Source organism: Pinus tabuliformis, chromosome 2_1 (genome assembly GCF_031772625.1).
Source record: "Pinus tabuliformis cultivar Carrire ecotype Pingquan chromosome 2_1, CPIR1, whole genome shotgun sequence".
NCBI lineage: Eukaryota > Viridiplantae > Streptophyta > Pinopsida > Pinales > Pinaceae > Pinus > Pinus tabuliformis.
The window spans coordinates 693,977,593-694,001,786 of record NC_142299.1 but is presented as its reverse complement, the minus strand read 5'-3'; the positions used below and the strand labels follow the sequence as shown (position 1 = coordinate 694,001,786).

The 24,194-nt window shown below is 39.8% G+C and overlaps 1 protein-coding gene across 1 annotated transcript in view; it reads right to left on the bottom strand.

Annotated features, from left to right (window-relative positions):
* LOC149202493 (uncharacterized) overlaps positions 1-15,397 on the bottom strand; it is a 153,488-nt gene extending 138,091 nt beyond the window's left edge. The window contains exons 1-2 of the mRNA XM_089401606.1: positions 13,763-15,397; positions 7,428-7,536 (exon numbers count right to left, since the gene is read on the bottom strand). Of these exons, the coding sequence (XP_089257732.1) occupies positions 7,428-7,536; positions 13,763-13,801 (148 nt within the window). The 5' untranslated portion in view covers positions 13,802-15,397. The remainder of the gene's footprint in view (positions 1-7,427; positions 7,537-13,762) is intronic.
* Positions 15,398-24,194: the final 8,797 nt, after the last annotated feature.

The window sequence follows — 24,194 nt, the reverse complement described above, 5'->3', positions numbered from 1 at the left end:
TTATTTTGCTAACATGTCATGCATTCCCTGACGTATTTCACATCTTCCTTGAGTCCCTTCCATGAGAATCGCTCTCAGATTTGTCGGTATGTCTTGAAGAACCCTTGGTGTCTGATCGAAGGAATATCATGTGTAACCTTCATAATTTTCTCCTTAAGTGTAGATTCAAGGACCAGATATATCTTGTCTTTATAGTAAATGATGTCATCGACTATTTTGTACCTGTCATCCTGGATAATCCTGTCGAAAAGCGTGCAAGCAAACTGGTTCTTAGCATATTCGGCAGAGAGGTGCCCCTTCCAATCTTCCGTGAGCTCCATGAGGGTGCAAGTCGTTGGTTTCCTGGAGAGTGCATCAGCCACCACGTTTTTCTTCCCTTTCACATATTCGATGTCAAAATCATAAGCTTGAATTTTGCTTACCCATTTCTGTTGTCGTTCATTCAGGTCCCTTTGTCCCAAGAAATGTCGCAGGTTGTTGTGGTCTGTCCTGACTATGAACCTATTACCCACTAGATATTGTCTGAACTTTGCCAATGCGTGCATGATGGCCAACATTTCTTTGTCATATATGGAGTAAAGCCTTTTTGTATCTTCTAGCTTCCGACTTTCGAATGCGATCAGATGACCTTTCTACATTAGGACGGCTCCTATTCCTTCTCCAAACGCATCGCACTCTAATATAAATGGTTGGCCAAAGTCAGGAAGGGCTAGTACTGGACACGAGCTCATTATTTCTTTGAGCTTGTTGAATGCCTTGTTAGTTGCTTTTGTCCACCTGAATGCCCCCTTTTTTGTCAAATCTGTCAGGGGCGCATTTGGCTGGGAGAACTCCTTAACGAACCACCAATAATAACTATAGAGCACAAGAAATCCTCATAATTTTGTTAGTGTCTTAGGTGTAGGCCAATCCACTAATGCTTAGATCTTCTCCTAGCGGACCTATACCCCCTAGGCATTGATCCTATGCCCTAAATAAAGAATCTTTGTCAACCCAAACTCACATTTGGATGCTTTGGTATAAAGGGACTATTCCTACATGATGCTCAAACTCTGATCCAAGTGTCTCAAATGATCGTCCCACACCTTACTGTAGATGAGGAGATCATCAAAGAATACCAACAAAAACTTTCTTAGCTGCCTGTTGAAAATGCTATTCATGCATGATTGGAAGGTGGCGGGGGCATTGGTTAGCCCAAATAGCATGACCAGAAATTCAAAGTTTTTAGTGGCAATTGAATGTTGTTTTGGGCAAGTCTTCCTCCCGAACTCGAATTTGGTGGTACCCAAATCGTAGGTCGATCTTTGAGAAATATGTTGCTCTATGTAGCTCATCTAGTAATTCATCAATTCGAGGAATGGGGTACCTGTTTTTTATGGTCTTCTTATTAAGTGCCCGATAGTCAATGCACATTCTCCATGTGCCATCCTTCTTCTTTACCAAAACCATAGATGATGCAAATGGGCTTGAGTTGGGTTGAATATGTCCCATAGCTAACAATTCTTGGATAGTTTTTTCTATCTCGTCTTTGAACTTCTTTGGATGTCAGTACAGTGTGGTGATCACAAGCTTAGCTCCTTCTAGCTCAATAGTATGCTCAAATCCTCTTTTAGGAGGCAATCCTGGAGGAATGTCATCAAACACTGGAGCATGCTTATCTAGTACTTGATGAATATCAACCTTGTATTACGGCTTATCATTGTTGAGAGTATTTTGGGTCATTACCTTAAATTTTGTTGTGTATGTTATATCCCCGTGCCTAAAAAGGGCTTCCATCCTTCTGGCTGAAACGACTTGCGGCCCACCATTTAACATGCCTCTTAATACGACCTTACTGCCATTTGGTGCTCTAAATTCCATTTCCAATGCTTGGTAATCCATTGTGTGTTTTCCCAATGAATATAACCATTGAACTCCCAGTACCATGTTGAGGTTTGCAAGATCTATTACATAGAAATCACTGGTAAAAGTATAGTTACTAAGAGTTACACTCAAACCTGGGATCATTCGTGTGCAATCCAAGTTGTACCCATCCGCAACTATCACATCCAAGCCCTCAAACTCTTTGGTGGGAAGTCCCCTTTTTGCTACTAGTGCTACATCAATGAAGTTGTGCATGGCTCCTCCATCAATTAGTGCTGTGATGTGTTGTCCCTTGACAACTCCCCTGACCTTGAAGGTGTAATACTTGGGCGTGCCTGAACAAGTTGCAATGTTCACCTGTGGTTGTGTCTTCTTTTCTCTATTGAGGCCTTCTTCTTGTGGCGGTCCTTCTTTGGAGCTATCAGGCTTTTCTTCATCCTTTGCTTCCTTCTACAGTGGCTCTTCATCAGTACTTGGAGTGGCCTCTTCTTCTTCTTCGTCATCAGAGAGTACTTCGATGTAGTGAATCTTCCCCTTTCCTAAACAACGATGACCAAGTTCCCATGGTTCCCTACAAGTAAAACATAGTTTTTTTCCTCCTCAGTTCGCTTCGAGTTTCCTCATCTAGTCTGTCTCTTTTGGGTCAATCACGTTGGAAGGGATTCTCCTTATCTCTTGGAGGGATGACAGGCTTAGACGGAGCCTTACCTTTAACGGTTGCATTACCAAGGTCTCGAGTCTTTTTATGGCTTCTTGAAGAGTGGTGGGATGGAATGCTTTGACCCATCCTTGTAGGGCCTCAACTAATGCTTCAGTGAAAAGCATAACTAATCGCTCTTCAGATATATTTGTCACCATAACTACCATGCGTTCAAATTCTACAATAAACTCTTCATGTGATCATGTTTGCTTAAGTAGTGCCAATTCTCTGAAGTGGATTTCTAGGTTCTTTCGGTCAAATCTTTCTATCAATGTAATGTGACAAATTGAATTGTGTCTGCCTTAACCATAGGATTGAGCTTGAAGTAGGTGTCCAATTTTTGCACCCAAGCCCTTGTTGTACATTTAGATGATCCATCAAATGAGGGTAAAGGAAGTTTACTTACCTTACGTGATAATTCTCCATTAGGTTGTCCTCGGGGTCTATTCTGGTACCAGAAGTTACTGTACTCATTGAAAGACATAGATGCTCGTGAATTCTCTTCTAATCATGCATAGTCCTAAACATAAGTGTTTAGGAGTTGATTAGGCTCAACTACATCCTGGCATGTTGGCACCTAATTGTCTGTAAATTGAGGTAGAAGTGGTTGGCTATGCGTCATGTTGTTGGCTTGGTTGACGGGATTAAGATTCCCACTTCCTTCAGTTGTAGTCCTATTGGTGGCAGCGACATTCGGTTAGCCGGTGAGGTGAGCGATTAGCACCGCAATTTGTTGTTTCCCTTGGGTCAAGGCCTGAGCTATCTACTGTTGCCCTTGAATCATTTGTTGCTCTTGTTGGTGCAACTATTTATTCATCTATTGCCTCCCCTATAACAATTATTGTAGTAAGATACCAAGGTCACGTTCTACTCTATCCCCCATAGTAGAATGATGGTTATTCCTCCTCCTTATAGTGACAATGTTGGGGTCTTCAGGAAGCATAAACTACCATTCACCACAAGCTGGAAGGATGCTTGTGCTCTGATACCATTGTAATGGGGTAGGGAAATTTTTTTGTAAATATGACAAATTTTCCCAATATATGACAATACAATGCAAATAATAGAATCTACAATCTTTCCCTCTTTTTAATACATGACAAACTGAACACCCCTTCTTAAATAAACGAAAGAATGGTCAAACAATACACCTCATAGTAAATTCAGCTCATTCTACCATAAAATAATAATTCCCACATAAAATATTCAGTTCTTTCTACCACAATATAATAATTCCCATAAAAGTGAGTTATCCCCACACTAATAAAACACAAACAATTCTAAACACGTATGGTTAATATCTAACCCAAAAGCCGCGACACGACTATTCTTAATCCTTGTCTTGTGATCCTAGTAGCCACGTACTGAGCCTAACAGATAGATTACGTGTTATGCTTGAGAGTGTTGTAGTCCTCAATCCCTCTTCGTCTACCAGTTCCGCTTCAAAATTTCACTTCGTCCTCCCGTCACTTATATTCAGCATCGACTTGAGCCACCATGAGATTTTGCTACAGGAATGGACTTTCGCCGAATTGTTTCAAGGGTATTTCATCATCATGTGAGCCCAAATGTCTTTGTTGCCTCTAAATGATGTACCTTTGACTGTTGGAAGAGACTCGTTCAACTCTCTGAGATTTGGTTCTTTGTAAGAACCTTCACCTCAGACGAAACCTTCTTCTCCCTAGTTTGGATGGCTCCTCAGACTTCAGATTGTTCCTTCGCTGGTTTTCCAGAGGATCATCCTCCCAAAAAATCATTATCCTGCCTCAGAATAATTACAAATCTTGCACAATACTTCGCTACCAAATTAGAAGGGATCCAAAGGCAAGAACAAAAAGAGCCCAAGGTAATTTCGCTGCCTGTTAAAAGGTGCTTTTGTGCCAAAGCGAGGATTAGACAGAGTTTGTTTCCCTTTTAGAAGTATAATTCTTGTGTTAATACCAAGTGCCCAAACCAACAAGAACTTCATTGTCCTTCAGAAAACTTTTCTGTGCCAGAACAGATTGAAGAGAAGAAAGGAGTTTTGCCAACTAGGGTGGAAACTTTCACCACCGAAATTGACCAAAAAATGGGGTCATAAAACCCTCAGAGCTAATGCTCAAAAGGCAAATGAGATAATTCACCATGACGATCCAAAATGAATCCAAGCCTCCTTTATTTACAGAATTCCTTGAGGGGTTTCATTTTCTTAAGTGATTAAGTGTGTCTTACTCAAAACCCCAGATTTGTGTTTTCCACCTAACTTACCTAAAACTCGCCCACAATGGGGGTTTTGGGGTTTTATCCCCTCTTTTGAAGGACTATAGTCTACAGGACAGATAGGCTGCTAAGTCCATTGGTCCTCAATTCATTGAGGACATCACATAATAATGAATTTCTCTCTGACGTAAGTATGTTAAGTTTTGTAATTAGTGGGATGATTTATATTTGAAGAAGAGTTTGATGTTTTAATGATGGTTTAGTTGTCAAGGAAGCAGCAAGATTCGAACCAGTGCCCTATCAGAGAATCGCTTCCCGGAGACAAGCCCTTCTCTGGCATGACCATTGCATTGTCAGGTCGAATGTCACGTCCTCAGGTTGCACTTAAACCCCATCAATTTTTTCTGATATATTATGTGAAACATTTAAGCAAAGTCTTCTTTCATATTATACAGTTTGGTTCCATCGTTTTCTGTTCAGTTTTAGGATTAGTATCTATGATTTCAATCCAATTTTAGTAATAGTATGGATCTATGTTGCAGCATCTATGGAGGGAAGAAATTGAGAAGAATGGAGGAATGGTTGTCACTGCTATCACAAATAGTTAGATAATTCAATTTGTGTTATTGAGGTTTAGCAGTAGGGTGAACTTAATTTGAATGTCTATGTTTGAAGGCTTTGATGGTTTCACATTATTTCTATATGTTTTCCAGGTGTAGATTGTGTTGTAGTGTCAGAAAAGGAACGGACGAAGGGAAGCTCTGCTAAAGTAGCACAGGCAAAGTAAATTGATCTCCCGACTTCAACCTTGTGAGAATTTTAATTGGTGATATAATGGATATTGTGTTCCCTTGTAGTGTATCTGATTTTGTCTAAGGTATTATTTTACCTGCAGGGAAAAAGGAATCCCTGTTGTTAGGGAATCATGGTTAAATAATAGTATTAATAATCAGAAGGTGCAGCCTACTGAGACTTGTGAGATAAGGCATGAAGTTCCTTGGACTAAACGAACCACAGATGAGGAAGTTGCAGAGTCATTGATGACATAGGTATATTTTAAGCTATATACTTTGATATCGCAATCTGGGGATGATGGTAAAAATTTTATGTTTCTTATGGTAATGATAGATAAGAATTTACCTCTGGCAATGTTCCCTGTTGCAGCTAAAACTATATGGAAAGAGGGGAGTTTACAAGGACTCTGGATTGAGAGATAAAGGTGGATTTATTCTGGAAAGGGATGGCCTTTTGTACAACTGTGCCTTCTCAATTTGCGATCAGGCCTGAATGAGTAAGTGCATTCGCCTTCCAATATGGTTGTTTCTGGAATTACTGATATCAATATTTCATTTCTAGACTTTGGAATAACACTACTTTCTTTTCCATTGGTTTGAATGAGTAAGTGCATTGGCCTTCCAACCCTTCATAACAGTATGGTTGTTTCTGGAATTAGTGATATCAATATTTCATTTCTAGAATTTTGAATAACACTACTTTCTTTTCGCAGCTACTGTGTGATGCAGCTGATTGGCATGCCAAAAGGAACACTATACCTATACTTTAAGAGAAACAAAGTAGGTGATGACACCAACACCCAAGAGAGACGTGATCAAAGAACAAACGTTGAAGAAGCTATCAATGAATTCAGACAGCTATTTGAAGAATTGACAGGGAATGAATTCGAGCCATGGGAAGGAGAAAAGAAGTTTGCTAAGAAATGTTTGAAGTGTCACCCCCATTGACATAGTAAAAGAACCAACTTATTCTATTTGTAATTTTGCATACAGACATACCCCTTTATTAAGTGAAGTATGGATTCCAACACATCTGCTTTGCATATTTACGCAGAGCGGGTAGAAGTTCGTTGTGAAGGCCTGGTTCCAAGGCAACTTGGTATTAAGCAGCTCATACCAAGCCCCATTTATAGTTGCAAGCATCCTCCATACCCGTTTCCCAACAGAAAACACACAGCAATTTGCATAGCAACGGGAATCTTAATCTTCAATTACGGCTGCCTTTTTCCCAGCATTTAGCAGATCTTACTGGCATGGATCGACTTGTCACTTGCCATTGCGTCGTTCGCCCCGATTCCCTCACCGGTGGCGACATGAGAGTCGGCTACGGTAAAATCCTCAAAGAACCACAAATCGAAACCCCAAAACCAGAAACCAAAATATTATAGAGGAACGACCAAGTGATCAGACTCCACATTTCAGATTTTAATTCAAGAGCATACACAGATTTTAATTCAACCAATCAGATTATACAGACTTTAATTCAACCAATCAGATTTTAATTCGAGAGAGGCCGACGAAGATAGGCTCCACTCTGTGATTGGTGGGGGTGAAAAGTGCCCACCCCAAACTTGCAAATAGATGTTTATCAGTGTAAAAGGCTAAATAACAAAATAAAAATAAAAATAAATAAATAAATCAAACAACTCTACAGAGAAATGTGAATTTAAATAAAGAAACGAATAATTAAAATTAAAAATTAAAAAATTAAAACCAACCCTCACACAAATCAGTTTTGTGGATTTACTCCACATGAAAATGATAAATGAACGAAGGCCTAACCATTCATCAAATTAAAATTTAAAAAGAAAAAGTGGTGAAAGTTCTTTCTCAATAATCAACCTCAAATGCTAGAAGTGCAAGTTTCTTACCTTTCCTTGATAATTGACATTTTATCGACCTCAAATGGTAGGAGAATTGAGTTCCATAGACTTTTCCACCAGCTGGGATACCAATATTGCATGTCCGTGAAATAATTTCCTGCATCAAAAGAGAGTGAGTATCACCAATTCAGCCTTAATCGGAATTAAATTTGCGTCTTAAACAATTCAGCATAATCGAATCAAGTAGACATTTGCATAAGCCTCAAAAAAATAAAAAATAAATTGATGAAAAAGTTAACCCACCGAATTCTATCTCCAGAGACTCTACCAATAACAAAGACACATATATCTGTCTGTGTCGTATTTATTATTAATGCTGGTGTGAATGGTTGTCTTTATCACAACTTTACATGTGAATTTGTATTGTTAATTGATTCTCGGAATATATCCGTGTACTGTTTATTTATAGTTAATTCTTGGTCTCTCTCTTTTTTAAAATAACAAGCTTCAGTTTCACGTACAATTTCTTCACTACAAACTCTACAATGAGCCTCACCTCACACATCTAACGTTTCTGTCGAAGTATTGCATTGTATAGCATGATCTGTTTTCAACTCAAGCTAGTTTATCCTTTATATACATAAAGATATCGTCAGGGCTCAAAATAGGAATTCTATCAAGCCCTGCTCAACAGATAAATCATAATACACCATAAACTATATATAAACCACTTATCATAAAAATATCATCACAACATTATTATAAAGACAGTTTTTCGAAATTTGGATCTCAAGAAAATATTAAAGAAAAACACATATTTCATTCATTTCACATATTTGAAATTTGCGTTACAATGATGCAATAGACTTTGGCATTTCCTTAATTTTCCGATGAATTCGTATAGCACTTTGGATATTTGGTTGACGCCAAATATTCCAAAAGTATATTCCACACACTCAATAAAATTGTTAATTTTTTAAAATATTCTCATTAATTCCCAAAGCTGTGAAGAAGCATTGAAAATCTGCCCCATTACAAACCACCAACGGATAATTCATTCCAAGTGGGTGATTTTATTTGAATAACAGCCACTTATTAGAGCCACAATTACTATCGTTGCTACAGATTTGACAAATAATTTATAATAAATTTTCCCACTAATTAAAAAATAATAATTTCTAATTTTTCCCTGCCCACCAGAAACGATCATTTCAGAAGAATAGGATCGTTGTGTTAGCATTTGTCAGTAGCGAAAGCACGAAGGGGGAGCTTCCCTGCAGCTATGATTCACCGAGTGTGGAGTCTCCGACGACGTACTTATTGCTTATTAAATATAAAACTTGATGGATTGGGATTGAAAACGAACTTTTTATCACTGTATAATATACAATTATTTGGGGTTGGCATAGGATTAGATCTGAAGATCAATTTAGTCAAATTATTGAGATATATGAGTTTGTTGTTTAATAACGATTCCGGCAATGGGAAAGTGTGTGCAAGATCTATGTGACTTTACCTCTGCTAATAGGTTGGTAGATGGAAAGGGCTGTGCACAGTGTTTCCAGAGTGCCTCTGGACTCTGGATTTGGTCATGTTATTTTGAATACCACTGTGCACATAATAAAGCCAAAACACTAACAAGGAAAAATATTAAGGTCCAAACTTCAACGTTAAAGTTGTAATAATTAAATTATGACAATATTAATGTTAATTAATACATTAGTTTCATATTCAACACTATAGGGTAATGGATAATATTAAAATTAAATCATAATATTACTAATAATTATCACAGTTATTTTTAGATTTATTCGATATTATGAAGGGGGAACTATAGTTATTTTTAGATTTATTCGATATTATGAAGGGGGAACTATTGGAGAAGGTTGAAGAGTCCAGAATTGAGCAGAAGATCCTCGGGGCTATCAAGTACACCATTATAGCACTGAATCTGAAAGTCACGAACATGTTTTCTTTTCCAAATTTTGGTCGATCTCTTTGTGCAATATTACCATCAATCTCATTCCCAAGATTATTGCTGAGAGGATTAAATCTTCCCTCTCGACACATATCTCTCGTGAAAAACTTGGCTTCCTGCCAAATCGGTCCATTCACGATGTTATTGCCATTTGCCATGAATGCATACATACAATGCATTCGAAGAATTTTGAGGCGGTGGTGATGAAGATCGACTTACACGAGGCATATGATTGTGTTGACTGGACCTTTCTTTGGATGGTGTTACAGAAGATTGGACTTTCTATAAATATAATTGAATCACCAGGGAGCTTTTCGATCTCTTGTCCACATACACGTATGATGGTGAAGGTGAAGTGGCCTGGCCTGAGTTCTTACATAACTTCCTTGCCATGCTTCATGAGGAAGATGGTTGTTCTATGAACAAACCAGTTTGTTGCTTGAATACACACTTAGCGAATCTCCACATCAGTGGCTGAGCAGCCTACCAACTGACAACGTGCACTCACCTGAGCACTTCTGTGATCTCATTGAATACACTTTCTATCATTTTGATCAAGAACATCTTGACCAAAAATTGTTACAAAAACAAAAGGCTCCGCATGAATTGCTTACGGATTTTTGGCAGCACTTCCGTGATTTACAGTTTCAAGCTCCAAAAAGCTAGATGAGTTTTTTCTATCTTTGAGATAGATTCAAGTATTGCCTTAAGAAATCTGCCCATCCCGAGAAGAAGTTTGAACTCAAGCCTCGCTCAACATTCTTCAGTGATGGAGTTGCGCAATCACAGGCGGACATGGTCGCTGTCACAAGTGACTGTCTGCCGTCCCCTCATCAAACAGCTCCACCATTGCAGATTGATGCAGGAGATCATGCTCACACATCTATTCAACTGTCACACCCTCCCAACATCACTCTGCTTAATTTTCGCACAGATTTGGTTGTGAGCCCATCGATTTGTCATATGCACTTTGTACCACAACCTTTGTCTTCGTACTCGAATGATCCTTTGGATTATACTGTCTTGTGTTCTTCCATCCCAGACTCTACACTTGTTGTGAACGAGGATCAAGCTATCGATGGAGTTGGTGTTGCGCAACCAACATGCGATGTCATTCATGAAGAGTATGACTGGGAGCTTGAGCATCAACACTCGGTGAAGAATGACTCCCTTATGTCCGAGCCTTCTCCGTTCTTTCCTAACATATTTGGTGAACCTGCCATCCATGATTTCGCATGTGTATCTTCATCTATGGATGCACCCATTGTCGATCACTCGCAGGACACACCGGATGTCAGTCCATCATCCGACAACGAAGAGGATAAGTTATTCATTGAAAATCCACTTGAGATTTAGATTCAAAAGGGAGGATCTGGGTGAAATGGAAAATCTCTTCATCGTCCAAATGGTGGTAGGATATTAGAGAGTTGAGGTTTTTTATGGACATACCTGTGGCTTTTCCATATAAGGAGAGAGTCTTCAATAGTATGTTTATCTCCCATAGAGACCCATTGTAAAATATGAGAATGCCACCTACAAAGAGGAGGTGCATGATAGTTAGTGTCGGGGTAATGAGAGATCTTTGAAAGTCCCCGAGCAATTTCACCTTTGTCAAAAGACACCTTCTCTATTAAAAATTTATGGTGGACAAGTTTTTGACTCTAATCTTTACAATGATGACCAATTGTAATTTATCATATTAAATTAAAAAGCAACTCTCTCTCTATATATATATGTGTGTGTGTGTGTTATATTTCATATCGAAATATACATCATGCAAAGTATATTTGCATAAAGCTTCAAAAGATCAAGAAAGATTAATCTACACAAAACAAAAAGGTCCTCAATTCTCCATCATCATTTTAACTCATAATATCATCATATTTCTAATGCTACTACCTCCAAGGCCTATCCCTCAAAGTACTCATGGATTTCCAAAACTGCTTTAGCAGAGTTTCCCTTATCCGTTCCTTTTCTGACACTACAACACAATCTACACCTGGTAAACATATAGAAACCGTCAGAGCCTTCAAAGATAGACATTCAAACTAAGTTCCCCCTAATGCTAAACCTCAGTAACACAAATTTAATTATCTAACTTTTTGGGAGAGCAGTGAAAACCATTCTTCCATTCTTTTCAATTTCTTCCCTCCATAGATGCTACAGCATAGATCCATACTATTACTAAAATTGGATTGAAATCATAGATACTAATCCTAAAACTGGACAGAAAAGGATGGAACCAAACTGTATAGTATTAATATGAAAGAAGACTTTGCTTAAATGTTTCACATGATATATCAGAAAAATTGATGGGGTTTAAGTGCAACCTGAGGACGTGACATTGAACCTGACAATGCAATGGTCATGGCAGAGAAGGGAATATTAATATGAAATAATTTTTGTCTCAATGGAGTGAATGACTTCCTGAGTGATACCTCTTGCGTCATGGATCTGCCCATTGTTAAGGAAACCCACATGTTCAGCAGCAATGAATTTAGAGAGGACAACCTTTAATTGATTTGCAATAATCTTTGAGATTAACTTATATAGGACATTGAAAAGAGCAATCGGACAGAAGTCATTAAAGGAGGAAGGTTCAGCCTTCTCAGGAATTAAGGCCCAATGGGTTGCATTTAAACTACCTGGAATAAAAGCTTTCGACCTAGATTCTTCAACAGCTTTGACCAAATCAGGACCTATTAGCTCAAAAAAGGTGAGAGAGATCCAAGGACCACCCATCACACCATGGGCTCTTGTCCCTGGGCATCAGAGTGAGGGTGTCATAGATTTCCTTTAATGAGACTTCATTGCTGACCTGTGTTGCCTCCTGTTCTGAGAAAAACATGAGGGTGAACCTTAAGCACCTTCATCTGATCCTCAAGGCTTGTAATAGAACCATTATACAGCTTTTCCAAGAACCTGGTTCCTTCCCTAGAGAGGTCATCAAAGGCCGAAATCGTAGTGTTATTCTGATCAGAAGTAAAATCCCAGATATGATTGACAGACCACCTATGATTAGCATATTGGTGAAAAAACACAGTGTTCCTATCCCCCTCAGCTATCCATAATACAATATGGCCCTGCTCTTTAATCTCCAAGTGATCTCTTCTTCTTTGAGAAGCAGAGAAGTTTCCTGCCTTCCAGAGACTTCAAACTGAGGTCTCATGGTCAGTTAGCAGCCCTCCAGCTGATAAAAAGTGGTCCTCAATCCGCCTCTCTATCTCCCAAAGTTCCCTGTGGGAAGCTCCTTTCCGCTCCAAAGGCCAAAGGGAAACTTTGGTCTTGAGAAATTTTTTATTGGCCACAATCTTTTGGATCACCGTCCCTTGAGAAGTGGACCTAATATGGCACCAGTTTTCCTCCACCAGCAAACGAAAGGATTCGTCTTTTAACCAAGTTCTGTTAAATTTAAAGGGAAAAAGTCTTCCCCCAGGGAAAGCTCACTGTTGACCCAAGACTAAAGACTCCAAATAGATCCTAGATCCAGGAGAGAAGAGGCAACTAGGAAACGATCAAGCCACTTCGCCACCACCTCATCCCCTTTGCAGTTATTCACCCAAATAGGCATTAGCTTAACTGGTTCCACATCTATGAGATTAAGAGAGGCAAAAAGCAAGGAGAAAAAGTCATCCTAAGGATCCATTTTGGATTTAGGGCCCTAAACTCCACTCCTCGACAAGATAAGAGTTAAGTCCCCTCCAATAATAGTATTAGGGGAAGAGAGGAGCCCTTCGACTACCCGTCTATTCGAGAACAGGTTTCGATTATGGTAGGGGCCATAGATGTTGAGGATGGTAACAAGGTTCCTTCAATGTACAATCCTACCGAGCAAACACCCCCCTTCAATCTGTCCGAAGAAGAAGACCACCCAAGAAGCAAACCCCAGAATGGCGTCGCAATGAAGTGCCAACCCACAAGAAAGGATGAAAGAATGTTAATATCGGCATAAACTTGCCCCAAAGTTTCTTGTAATAGAACGAAATCAGGGGAATGGACAACCACAAGTCTGTGAAGAGCTGCTTGTTTTGAGCGCGTCCCCAGCCCTCTAATGTTTACAGATAAAACTACCTCCAAAACTGCTCAAAGGCTGTTAAAGAGCTAAAATACGCATTCACTTCAACCCAGGATCATCATTTTCACTATAACTGACAAAAATTATCACTGCAGGAGAAGCAGCGAATAATTTCCAAATCTGATCAAATAAAACTTACTTATCTGATCCCACTTAAACACCCAGACCAGGTATTCCCAAAATCAGTCGCAAACTATCAGTTTAACCAAAAATAACCGAAAACCGCTTCAAGAACAAAGCTTTTATGGAAAAAATTCTCACAGACTAACACTAAGAACCAAAAACACAAAACAAACATTATTGATTTCAAGAGCCCGGACCAGCTCTTACCTTGAAGAAACCATGACTTCTCTGAATCGCAGTTACCATCTCACTTATCCTTTGCGGGATTGAAGACTAAAGAGGCCCCGAGGATAACAAAACTCTCCAAAGTACTCCCAAACACGGCTTTGCACTTCAACAGCACAACATCCTCATTGCCCAGTTCCCCACCAGGCAATTCAATCCTTATATTCTGCACTTCCTTGGAATTCTTTAAAACCTCACCGGGAGAATGATGGTAAACCTCTGCAACCATGGATTTCTTTGGGCCCAAAATACGCTGCAATGCCTGCCATGGCCTAACAATGCTACCCATCGAAAGGGATCTTCCGTAGTTGTTTTCAAATAGCTTATGATGGCTTCTTCGAAGAATCAGAAGACACGGGATGTGCATTCTAACGGGGATGGTGACTCAGAACGGGAGGAAAACGTGACAGGAGCAAAAACAAGAAAAAACCAATGAAGTTTCCAGCCCTGGGAAAATCTTCATCGGCGGTCTGTCAAGGACTACCACGTCGAGTCTTTTACAAAGCATTTTAGTCAGTACGGGGAGCTAACAGACTCGGTTATAATGAAAGACCATGTCACTGGCCCAGTGGCCAGCCTCGGGGATCCCTATGTCATAGATAAGGTTATACAGGACAAGCCCGAGCTTGATGGAAAAGCGGATGAAATCAAAAGAACCATTCCAAGGGGGATTCGTGCCCAAACACAAAAAAAGTATTTGTGGGTGGTATATCTACATCAATTACTGAAGATGAGTTAAGGACTTCTTTTCCAAGTTTGGCAAAGTTGTAGAGCATCAGATTATGCAGGATCGAGGCAGCACTGGTCGTTCTAGGGGTTTTGGTTTTATTGCTTTTGACAGATCGAGGCAGTAATGATCGTTCCAGGGGTTTTGGTTTTATTACTTTTAACAGTGAGCAGGCCGTAGAAGAGATTATATAGAAGTGGGTCTTACTGCAGGGATTTTCAAAGATCATACATCTTGTAGAGGAATGCAATGATATCGTCGTGCTGTAGGAAGTGAAGCATAATTAACAGCAAAACCCCATGTTTGCATTAAAGTGGTAGAAGTATCCAAATTCGGTTAAAAAAATTTAACTTTAAAGATAAAGTCAGAGCAGAAACAGAGGTAACACGGAAAACAAAAGTTTCGGTAGAATTCTTCAGGGAATTTACGTCATATGCTGCTAGCTGGAGAATTCTCGCAAGGATTCCTGATGACCCATCTGGAGAATTCTCGCAAAGATTTGAGCAGCGTGCAGGAAAGTTTCTTGATGTGGAACATCTTAGATACTAAAAATTCTCCGCACTTGTTGCATCATACAGTCATCTTGTATCATTAGGTGGTGTCGGTCCTCGACCTATTCGAAAATTTTCCGCGGGATTTGTTAGCGATCCAGTGCCCAATCTCTTTCATGATTCCAATATAATCAAAGAAACCTCCTTTAGCACGGTCTGTGGTCCTAGTAATCTGAAAGAATGGTGGAAGTGGCAAGGAATTTGTTCAAATATTTTTTCGAACAATTGCCTTACATTAACTCTAAAAGCGAATGACTACCATTTATGACTACTAGCTCATGGGCATCAGTGAATTTTACACCTTTTCTGGAGTATACTAGTGTCGGGTCAGATTTCTGAAGCGATCCTGGAGGATTTCAAGTTAGTAAAAGCGAGGGCCAATCTTTTAAGACCACCATTGGCGGACTACGAGAATGTGTTTTTATTTAGTTTTTAAGGAAAAACACGGATGAAATTATTTGCACATAGATTCCAAACACTAAAATTTCAGAGATCAAAATTTCAAAACTCGAGAAAACTACTGAAAAAGTCTCGGTCAATGGCAGAGACCATGCAAAACATGATGCTAAAGAAGGAAAGGACAATCTTTTGTGGAGAATCGAGTATTCATGGTGACACAAGCTTCCATATTCGATTCCTCCATTGTCTAAGTCTCCTAGCTCAGAACTTCAAGCGGGTTATAACATCTCTCTGGTTGATCTTCAAAGCAGGACCAGGGCAGAAAGTTGTGCTTTTTGTGGAGAAAACTTGAGAGGTGGCATACACTCGGATTGTAAACAAAATGAGCAAAGTACAAGCGTTTTTGGGTATGAAGAGAGGAGTCTGACTAGTGTTGTTTCCTCACCAGAATCAATCATTCAAATCGCCGCAAAAGGCTGGCATTTTGCTCTGGCAAGTTCTCAATGTAACTTTTTTCAGAGAGAAAAACCGATATAGATTATATTAAGGATATATAAAAATCTGGATACATATCAAAATCTGTGAGGCTCAGCTGGTTAACAAACAGCTGAAACAGAGGACAGATTAAGTGACGGATGCGACAACATATAAACCTATCATTACAAATATGATCAAGCTGGTGGATCCATCCTCATGATAACAGAGGCAGTTCAATAATGAAACAGACCTGTCCCAAAAAGAAGAGTTATTGAGAGAAGACATATGATACCACATGAAAAACGCTTCGTGGGAGAAGCGAAACCGCCATGGAAAGATATTGAAAAACATATGAAACGTAACGAAAGCCAAAATCTGTGAAGCACCCCCCATTGAGTGAAGCAGGTCCCAAAAAAGAGCTAAGACATAGTTAATCTGAAAGAGGCAGGAGGCCCGTGATTGAGGTCAGAATAGAGTGTAAGGGCATCCTGGAGTGCTGAAAAATGCATGCATTTCGCCATTTCCATAGGAACCAACAGGTGAGGATAAACAGTGTACGCCAGCAAGGATTCTTCGCGCACCACCAGTTGAAAGCATCCTGAACAGATGAAAAAACTTGATGAGGAAAACCATAAATCAAAGATAATTCGTACCAGATTGTAGAAGATGAGGCGCAGGAGAAGAACATGTGCGAGTTTGTTTCAGCTTCCGAAAGGCACATTTGGCATCTGCCCGGGCCCTGCCAACCCTTTCTTTGAAGAACTTCCCATGAGAGATTCCTGTCCGAGAATAGAAGCCAAGAGAAGAGAATCATCTTGAGCGGAAAGAGATCCAGTGCCCAATCTCTTTCATGATTCCAATATAATCAAAGAAACCTCCTTTAGCACGGTCTGTGGTCCTAGTAATCTGAAAGAATGGTGGAAGTGGCAAGGAATTTGTTCAAATATTTTTTCGAACAATTGCCTTACATTAACTCTAAAAGCGAATGACTACCATTTATGACTACTAGCTCATGGGCATCAGTGAATTTTACACCTTTTCTGGAGTATACTAGTGTCGGGTCAGATTTCTGAAGCGATCCTGGAGGATTTCAAGTTAGTAAAAGCGAGGGCCAATCTTTTAAGACCACCATTGGCGGACTACGAGAATGTGTTTTTATTTAGTTTTTAAGGAAAAACACGGATGAAATTATTTGCACATAGATTCCAAACACTAAAATTTCAGAGATCAAAATTTCAAAACTCGAGAAAACTACTGAAAAAGTCTCGGTCAATGGCAGAGACCATGCAAAACATGATGCTAAAGAAGGAAAGGACAATCTTTTGTGGAGAATCGAGTATTCATGGTGACACAAGCTTCCATATTCGATTCCTCCATTGTCTAAGTCTCCTAGCTCAGAACTTCAAGCGGGTTATAACATCTCTCTGGTTGATCTTCAAAGCAGGACCAGGGCAGAAAGTTGTGCTTTTTGTGGAGAAAACTTGAGAGGTGGCATACACTCGGATTGTAAACAAAATGAGCAAAGTACAAGCGTTTTTGGGTATGAAGAGAGGAGTCTGACTAGTGTTGTTTCCTCACCAGAATCAATCATTCAAATCGCCGCAAAAGGCTGGCATTTTGCTCTGGCAAGTTCTCAATGTAACTTTTTTCAGAGAGAAAAACCGATATAGATTATATTAAGGATATATAAAAATCTGGATACATATCAAAATCTGTGAGGCTCAGCTGGTTAACAAACAGCTGAAACAGAGGACAGATTAAGTGACGGATGCGACAACATATAAACCTATCATTACAAATATGATCAAGCTGGTGGATCCATCCTCATGATAACAGAGGCAGTTCAATAATGAAACAGACCTGTCCCAAAAAGAAGAGTTATTGAGAGAAGACATATGATACCACATGAAAAACGCTTCGTGGGAGAAGCGAAACCGCCATGGAAAGATATTGAAAAACATATGAAACGTAACGAAAGCCAAAATCTGTGAAGCACCCCCCATTGAGTGAAGCAGGTCCCAAAAAAGAGCTAAGACATAGTTAATCTGAAAGAGGCAGGAGGCCCGTGATTGAGGTCAGAATAGAGTGTAAGGGCATCCTGGAGTGCTGAAAAATGCATGCATTTCGCCATTTCCATAGGAACCAACAGGTGAGGATAAACAGTGTACGCCAGCAAGGATTCTTCGCGCACCACCAGTTGAAAGCATCCTGAACAGATGAAAAAACTTGATGAGGAAAACCATAAATCAAAGATAATTCGTACCAGATTGTAGAAGATGAGGCGCAGGAGAAGAACATGTGCGAGTTTGTTTCAGCTTCCGAAAGGCACATTTGGCATCTGCCCGGGCCCTGCCAACCCTTTCTTTGAAGAACTTCCCATGAGAGATTCCTGTCCGAGAATAGAAGCCAAGAGAAGAGAATCATCTTGAGCGGAAAGAGATCCAGTGCCCAATCTCTTTCATGATTCCAATATAATCAAAGAAACCTCCTTTAGCACGGTCTGTGGTCCTAGTAATCTGAAAGAATGGTGGAAGTGGCAAGGAATTTGTTCAAATATTTTTTCGAACAATTGCCTTACATTAACTCTAAAAGCGAATGACTACCATTTATGACTACTAGCTCATGGGCATCAGTGAATTTTACACCTTTTCTGGAGTATACTAGTGTCGGGTCAGATTTCTGAAGCGATCCTGGAGGATTTCAAGTTAGTAAAAGCGAGGGCCAATCTTTTAAGACCACCATTGGCGGACTACGAGAATGTGTTTTTATTTAGTTTTTAAGGAAAAACACGGATGAAATTATTTGCACATAGATTCCAAACACTAAAATTTCAGAGATCAAAATTTCAAAACTCGAGAAAACTACTGAAAAAGTCTCGGTCAATGGCAGAGACCATGCAAAACATGATGCTAAAGAAGGAAAGGACAATCTTTTGTGGAGAATCGAGTATTCATGGTGACACAAGCTTCCATATTCGATTCCTCCATTGTCTAAGTCTCCTAGCTCAGAACTTCAAGCGGGTTATAACATCTCTCTGGTTGATCTTCAAAGCAGGACCAGGGCAGAAAGTTGTGCTTTTTGTGGAGAAAACTTGAGAGGTGGCATACACTCGGATTGTAAACAAAATGAGCAAAGTACAAGCGTTTTTGGGTATGAAGAGAGGAGTCTGACTAGTGTTGTTTCCTCACCAGAATCAATCATTCAAATCGCCGCAAAAGGCTGGCATTTTGCTCTGGCAAGTTCTCAATGTAACTTTTTTCAGAGAGAAAAACCGATATAGATTATATTAAGGATATATAAAAATCTGGATACATATCAAAATCTGTGAGGCTCAGCTGGTTAACAAACAGCTGAAACAGAGGACAGATTAAGTGACGGATGCGACAACATATAAACCTATCATTACAAATATGATCAAGCTGGTGGATCCATCCTCATGATAACAGAGGCAGTTCAATAATGAAACAGACCTGTCCCAAAAAGAAGAGTTATTGAGAGAAGACATATGATACCACATGAAAAACGCTTCGTGGGAGAAGCGAAACCGCCATGGAAAGATATTGAAAAACATATGAAACGTAACGAAAGCCAAAATCTGTGAAGCACCCCCCATTGAGTGAAGCAGGTCCCAAAAAAGAGCTAAGACATAGTTAATCTGAAAGAGGCAGGAGGCCCGTGATTGAGGTCAGAATAGAGTGTAAGGGCATCCTGGAGTGCTGAAAAATGCATGCATTTCGCCATTTCCATAGGAACCAACAGGTGAGGATAAACAGTGTACGCCAGCAAGGATTCTTCGCGCACCACCAGTTGAAAGCATCCTGAACAGATGAAAAAACTTGATGAGGAAAACCATAAATCAAAGATAATTCGTACCAGATTGTAGAAGATGAGGCGCAGGAGAAGAACATGTGCGAGTTTGTTTCAGCTTCCGAAAGGCACATTTGGCATCTGCCCGGGCCCTGCCAACCCTTTCTTTGAAGAACTTCCCATGAGAGATTCCTGTCCGAGAATAGAAGCCAAGAGAAGAGAATCATCTTGAGCGGAAAGAGATCCAGTGCCCAATCTCTTTCATGATTCCAATATAATCAAAGAAACCTCCTTTAGCACGGTCTGTGGTCCTAGTAATCTGAAAGAATGGTGGAAGTGGCAAGGAATTTGTTCAAATATTTTTTCGAACAATTGCCTTACATTAACTCTAAAAGCGAATGACTACCATTTATGACTACTAGCTCATGGGCATCAGTGAATTTTACACCTTTTCTGGAGTATACTAGTGTCGGGTCAGATTTCTGAAGCGATCCTGGAGGATTTCAAGTTAGTAAAAGCGAGGGCCAATCTTTTAAGACCACCATTGGCGGACTACGAGAATGTGTTTTTATTTAGTTTTTAAGGAAAAACACGGATGAAATTATTTGCACATAGATTCCAAACACTAAAATTTCAGAGATCAAAATTTCAAAACTCGAGAAAACTACTGAAAAAGTCTCGGTCAATGGCAGAGACCATGCAAAACATGATGCTAAAGAAGGAAAGGACAATCTTTTGTGGAGAATCGAGTATTCATGGTGACACAAGCTTCCATATTCGATTCCTCCATTGTCTAAGTCTCCTAGCTCAGAACTTCAAGCGGGTTATAACATCTCTCTGGTTGATCTTCAAAGCAGGACCAGGGCAGAAAGTTGTGCTTTTTGTGGAGAAAACTTGAGAGGTGGCATACACTCGGATTGTAAACAAAATGAGCAAAGTACAAGCGTTTTTGGGTATGAAGAGAGGAGTCTGACTAGTGTTGTTTCCTCACCAGAATCAATCATTCAAATCGCCGCAAAAGGCTGGCATTTTGCTCTGGCAAGTTCTCAATGTAACTTTTTTCAGAGAGAAAAACCGATATAGATTATATTAAGGATATATAAAAATCTGGATACATATCAAAATCTGTGAGGCTCAGCTGGTTAACAAACAGCTGAAACAGAGGACAGATTAAGTGACGGATGCGACAACATATAAACCTATCATTACAAATATGATCAAGCTGGTGGATCCATCCTCATGATAACAGAGGCAGTTCAATAATGAAACAGACCTGTCCCAAAAAGAAGAGTTATTGAGAGAAGACATATGATACCACATGAAAAACGCTTCGTGGGAGAAGCGAAACCGCCATGGAAAGATATTGAAAAACATATGAAACGTAACGAAAGCCAAAATCTGTGAAGCACCCCCCATTGAGTGAAGCAGGTCCCAAAAAAGAGCTAAGACATAGTTAATCTGAAAGAGGCAGGAGGCCCGTGATTGAGGTCAGAATAGAGTGTAAGGGCATCCTGGAGTGCTGAAAAATGCATGCATTTCGCCATTTCCATAGGAACCAACAGGTGAGGATAAACAGTGTACGCCAGCAAGGATTCTTCGCGCACCACCAGTTGAAAGCATCCTGAACAGATGAAAAAACTTGATGAGGAAAACCATAAATCAAAGATAATTCGTACCAGATTGTAGAAGATGAGGCGCAGGAGAAGAACATGTGCGAGTTTGTTTCAGCTTCCGAAAGGCACATTTGGCATCTGCCCGGGCCCTGCCAACCCTTTCTTTGAAGAACTTCCCATGAGAGATTCCTGTCCGAGAATAGAAGCCAAGAGAAGAGAATCATCTTGAGCGGAAAGAGATCCAGTGCCCAATCTCTTTCATGATTCCAATATAATCAAAGAAACCTCCTTTAGCACGGTCTGTGGTCCTAGTAATCTGAAAGAATGGTGGAAGTGGCAAGGAATTTGTTCAAATATTTTTTCGAACAATTGCCTTACATTAACTCTAAAAGCGAATGACTACCATTTATGACTACTAGCTCATGGGCATCAGTGAATTTTACACCTTTTCTGGAGTATACTAGTGTCGGGTCAGATTTCTGAAGCGATCCTGGAGGATTTCAAGTTAGTAAAAGCGAGGGCCAATCTTTTAAGACCACCATTGGCGGACTACGAGAATGTGTTTTTATTTAGTTTTTAAGGAAAAACACGGATGAAATTATTTGCACATAGATTCCAAACACTAAAATTTCAGAGATCAAAATTTCAAAACTCGAGAAAACTACTGAAAAAGTCTCGGTCAATGGCAGAGACCATGCAAAACATGATGCTAAAGAAGGAAAGGACAATCTTTTGTGGAGAATTGAGTATTCATGGTGACACAAGCTTCCATATTCGATTCCTCCATTGTCTAAGTCTCCTAGCTCAGAACTTCAAGCGGGTTATAACATCTCTCTGGTTGATCTTCAAAGCAGGACCAGGGCAGAAAGTTGTGCTTTTTGTGGAGAAAACTTGAGAGGTGGCATACACTCGGATTGTAAACAAAATGAGCAAAGTACAAGCGTTTTTGGGTATGAAGAGAGGAGTCTGACTAGTGTTGTTTCCTCACCAGAATCAATCATTCAAATCGCCGCAAAAGGCTGGCATTTTGCTCTGGCAAGTTCTCAATGTAACTTTTTTCAGAGAGAAAAACCGATATAGATTATATTAAGGATATATAAAAATCTGGATACATATCAAAATCTGTGAGGCTCAGCTGGTTAACAAACAGCTGAAACAGAGGACAGATTAAGTGACGGATGCGACAACATATAAACCTATCATTACAAATATGATCAAGCTGGTGGATCCATCCTCATGATAACAGAGGCAGTTCAATAATGAAACAGACCTGTCCCAAAAAGAAGAGTTATTGAGAGAAGACATATGATACCACATGAAAAACGCTTCGTGGGAGAAGCGAAACCGCCATGGAAAGATATTGAAAAACATATGAAACGTAACGAAAGCCAAAATCTGTGAAGCACCCCCCATTGAGTGAAGCAGGTCCCAAAAAAGAGCTAAGACATAGTTAATCTGAAAGAGGCAGGAGGCCCGTGATTGAGGTCAGAATAGAGTGTAAGGGCATCCTGGAGTGCTGAAAAATGCATGCATTTCGCCATTTCCATAGGAACCAACAGGTGAGGATAAACAGTGTACGCCAGCAAGGATTCTTCGCGCACCACCAGTTGAAAGCATCCTGAACAGATGAAAAAACTTGATGAGGAAAACCATAAATCAAAGATAATTCGTACCAGATTGTAGAAGATGAGGCGCAGGAGAAGAACATGTGCGAGTTTGTTTCAGCTTCCGAAAGGCACATTTGGCATCTGCCCGGGCCCTGCCAACCCTTTCTTTGAAGAACTTCCCATGAGAGATTCCTGTCCGAGAATAGAAGCCAAGAGAAGAGAATCATCTTGAGCGGAAAGAGATCCAGTGCCCAATCTCTTTCATGATTCCAATATAATCAAAGAAACCTCCTTTAGCACGGTCTGTGGTCCTAGTAATCTGAAAGAATGGTGGAAGTGGCAAGGAATTTGTTCAAATATTTTTTCGAACAATTGCCTTACATTAACTCTAAAAGCGAATGACTACCATTTATGACTACTAGCTCATGGGCATCAGTGAATTTTACACCTTTTCTGGAGTATACTAGTGTCGGGTCAGATTTCTGAAGCGATCCTGGAGGATTTCAAGTTAGTAAAAGCGAGGGCCAATCTTTTAAGACCACCATTGGCGGACTACGAGAATGTGTTTTTATTTAGTTTTTAAGGAAAAACACGGATGAAATTATTTGCACATAGATTCCAAACACTAAAATTTCAGAGATCAAAATTTCAAAACTCGAGAAAACTACTGAAAAAGTCTCGGTCAATGGCAGAGACCATGCAAAACATGATGCTAAAGAAGGAAAGGACAATCTTTTGTGGAGAATCGAGTATTCATGGTGACACAAGCTTCCATATTCGATTCCTCCATTGTCTAAGTCTCCTAGCTCAGAACTTCAAGCGGGTTATAACATCTCTCTGGTTGATCTTCAAAGCAGGACCAGGGCAGAAAGTTGTGCTTTTTGTGGAGAAAACTTGAGAGGTGGCATACACTCGGATTGTAAACAAAATGAGCAAAGTACAAGCGTTTTTGGGTATGAAGAGAGGAGTCTGACTAGTGTTGTTTCCTCACCAGAATCAATCATTCAAATCGCCGCAAAAGGCTGGCATTTTGCTCTGGCAAGTTCTCAATGTAACTTTTTTCAGAGAGAAAAACCGATATAGATTATATTAAGGATATATAAAAATCTGGATACATATCAAAATCTGTGAGGCTCAGCTGGTTAACAAACAGCTGAAACAGAGGACAGATTAAGTGACGGATGCGACAACATATAAACCTATCATTACAAATATGATCAAGCTGGTGGATCC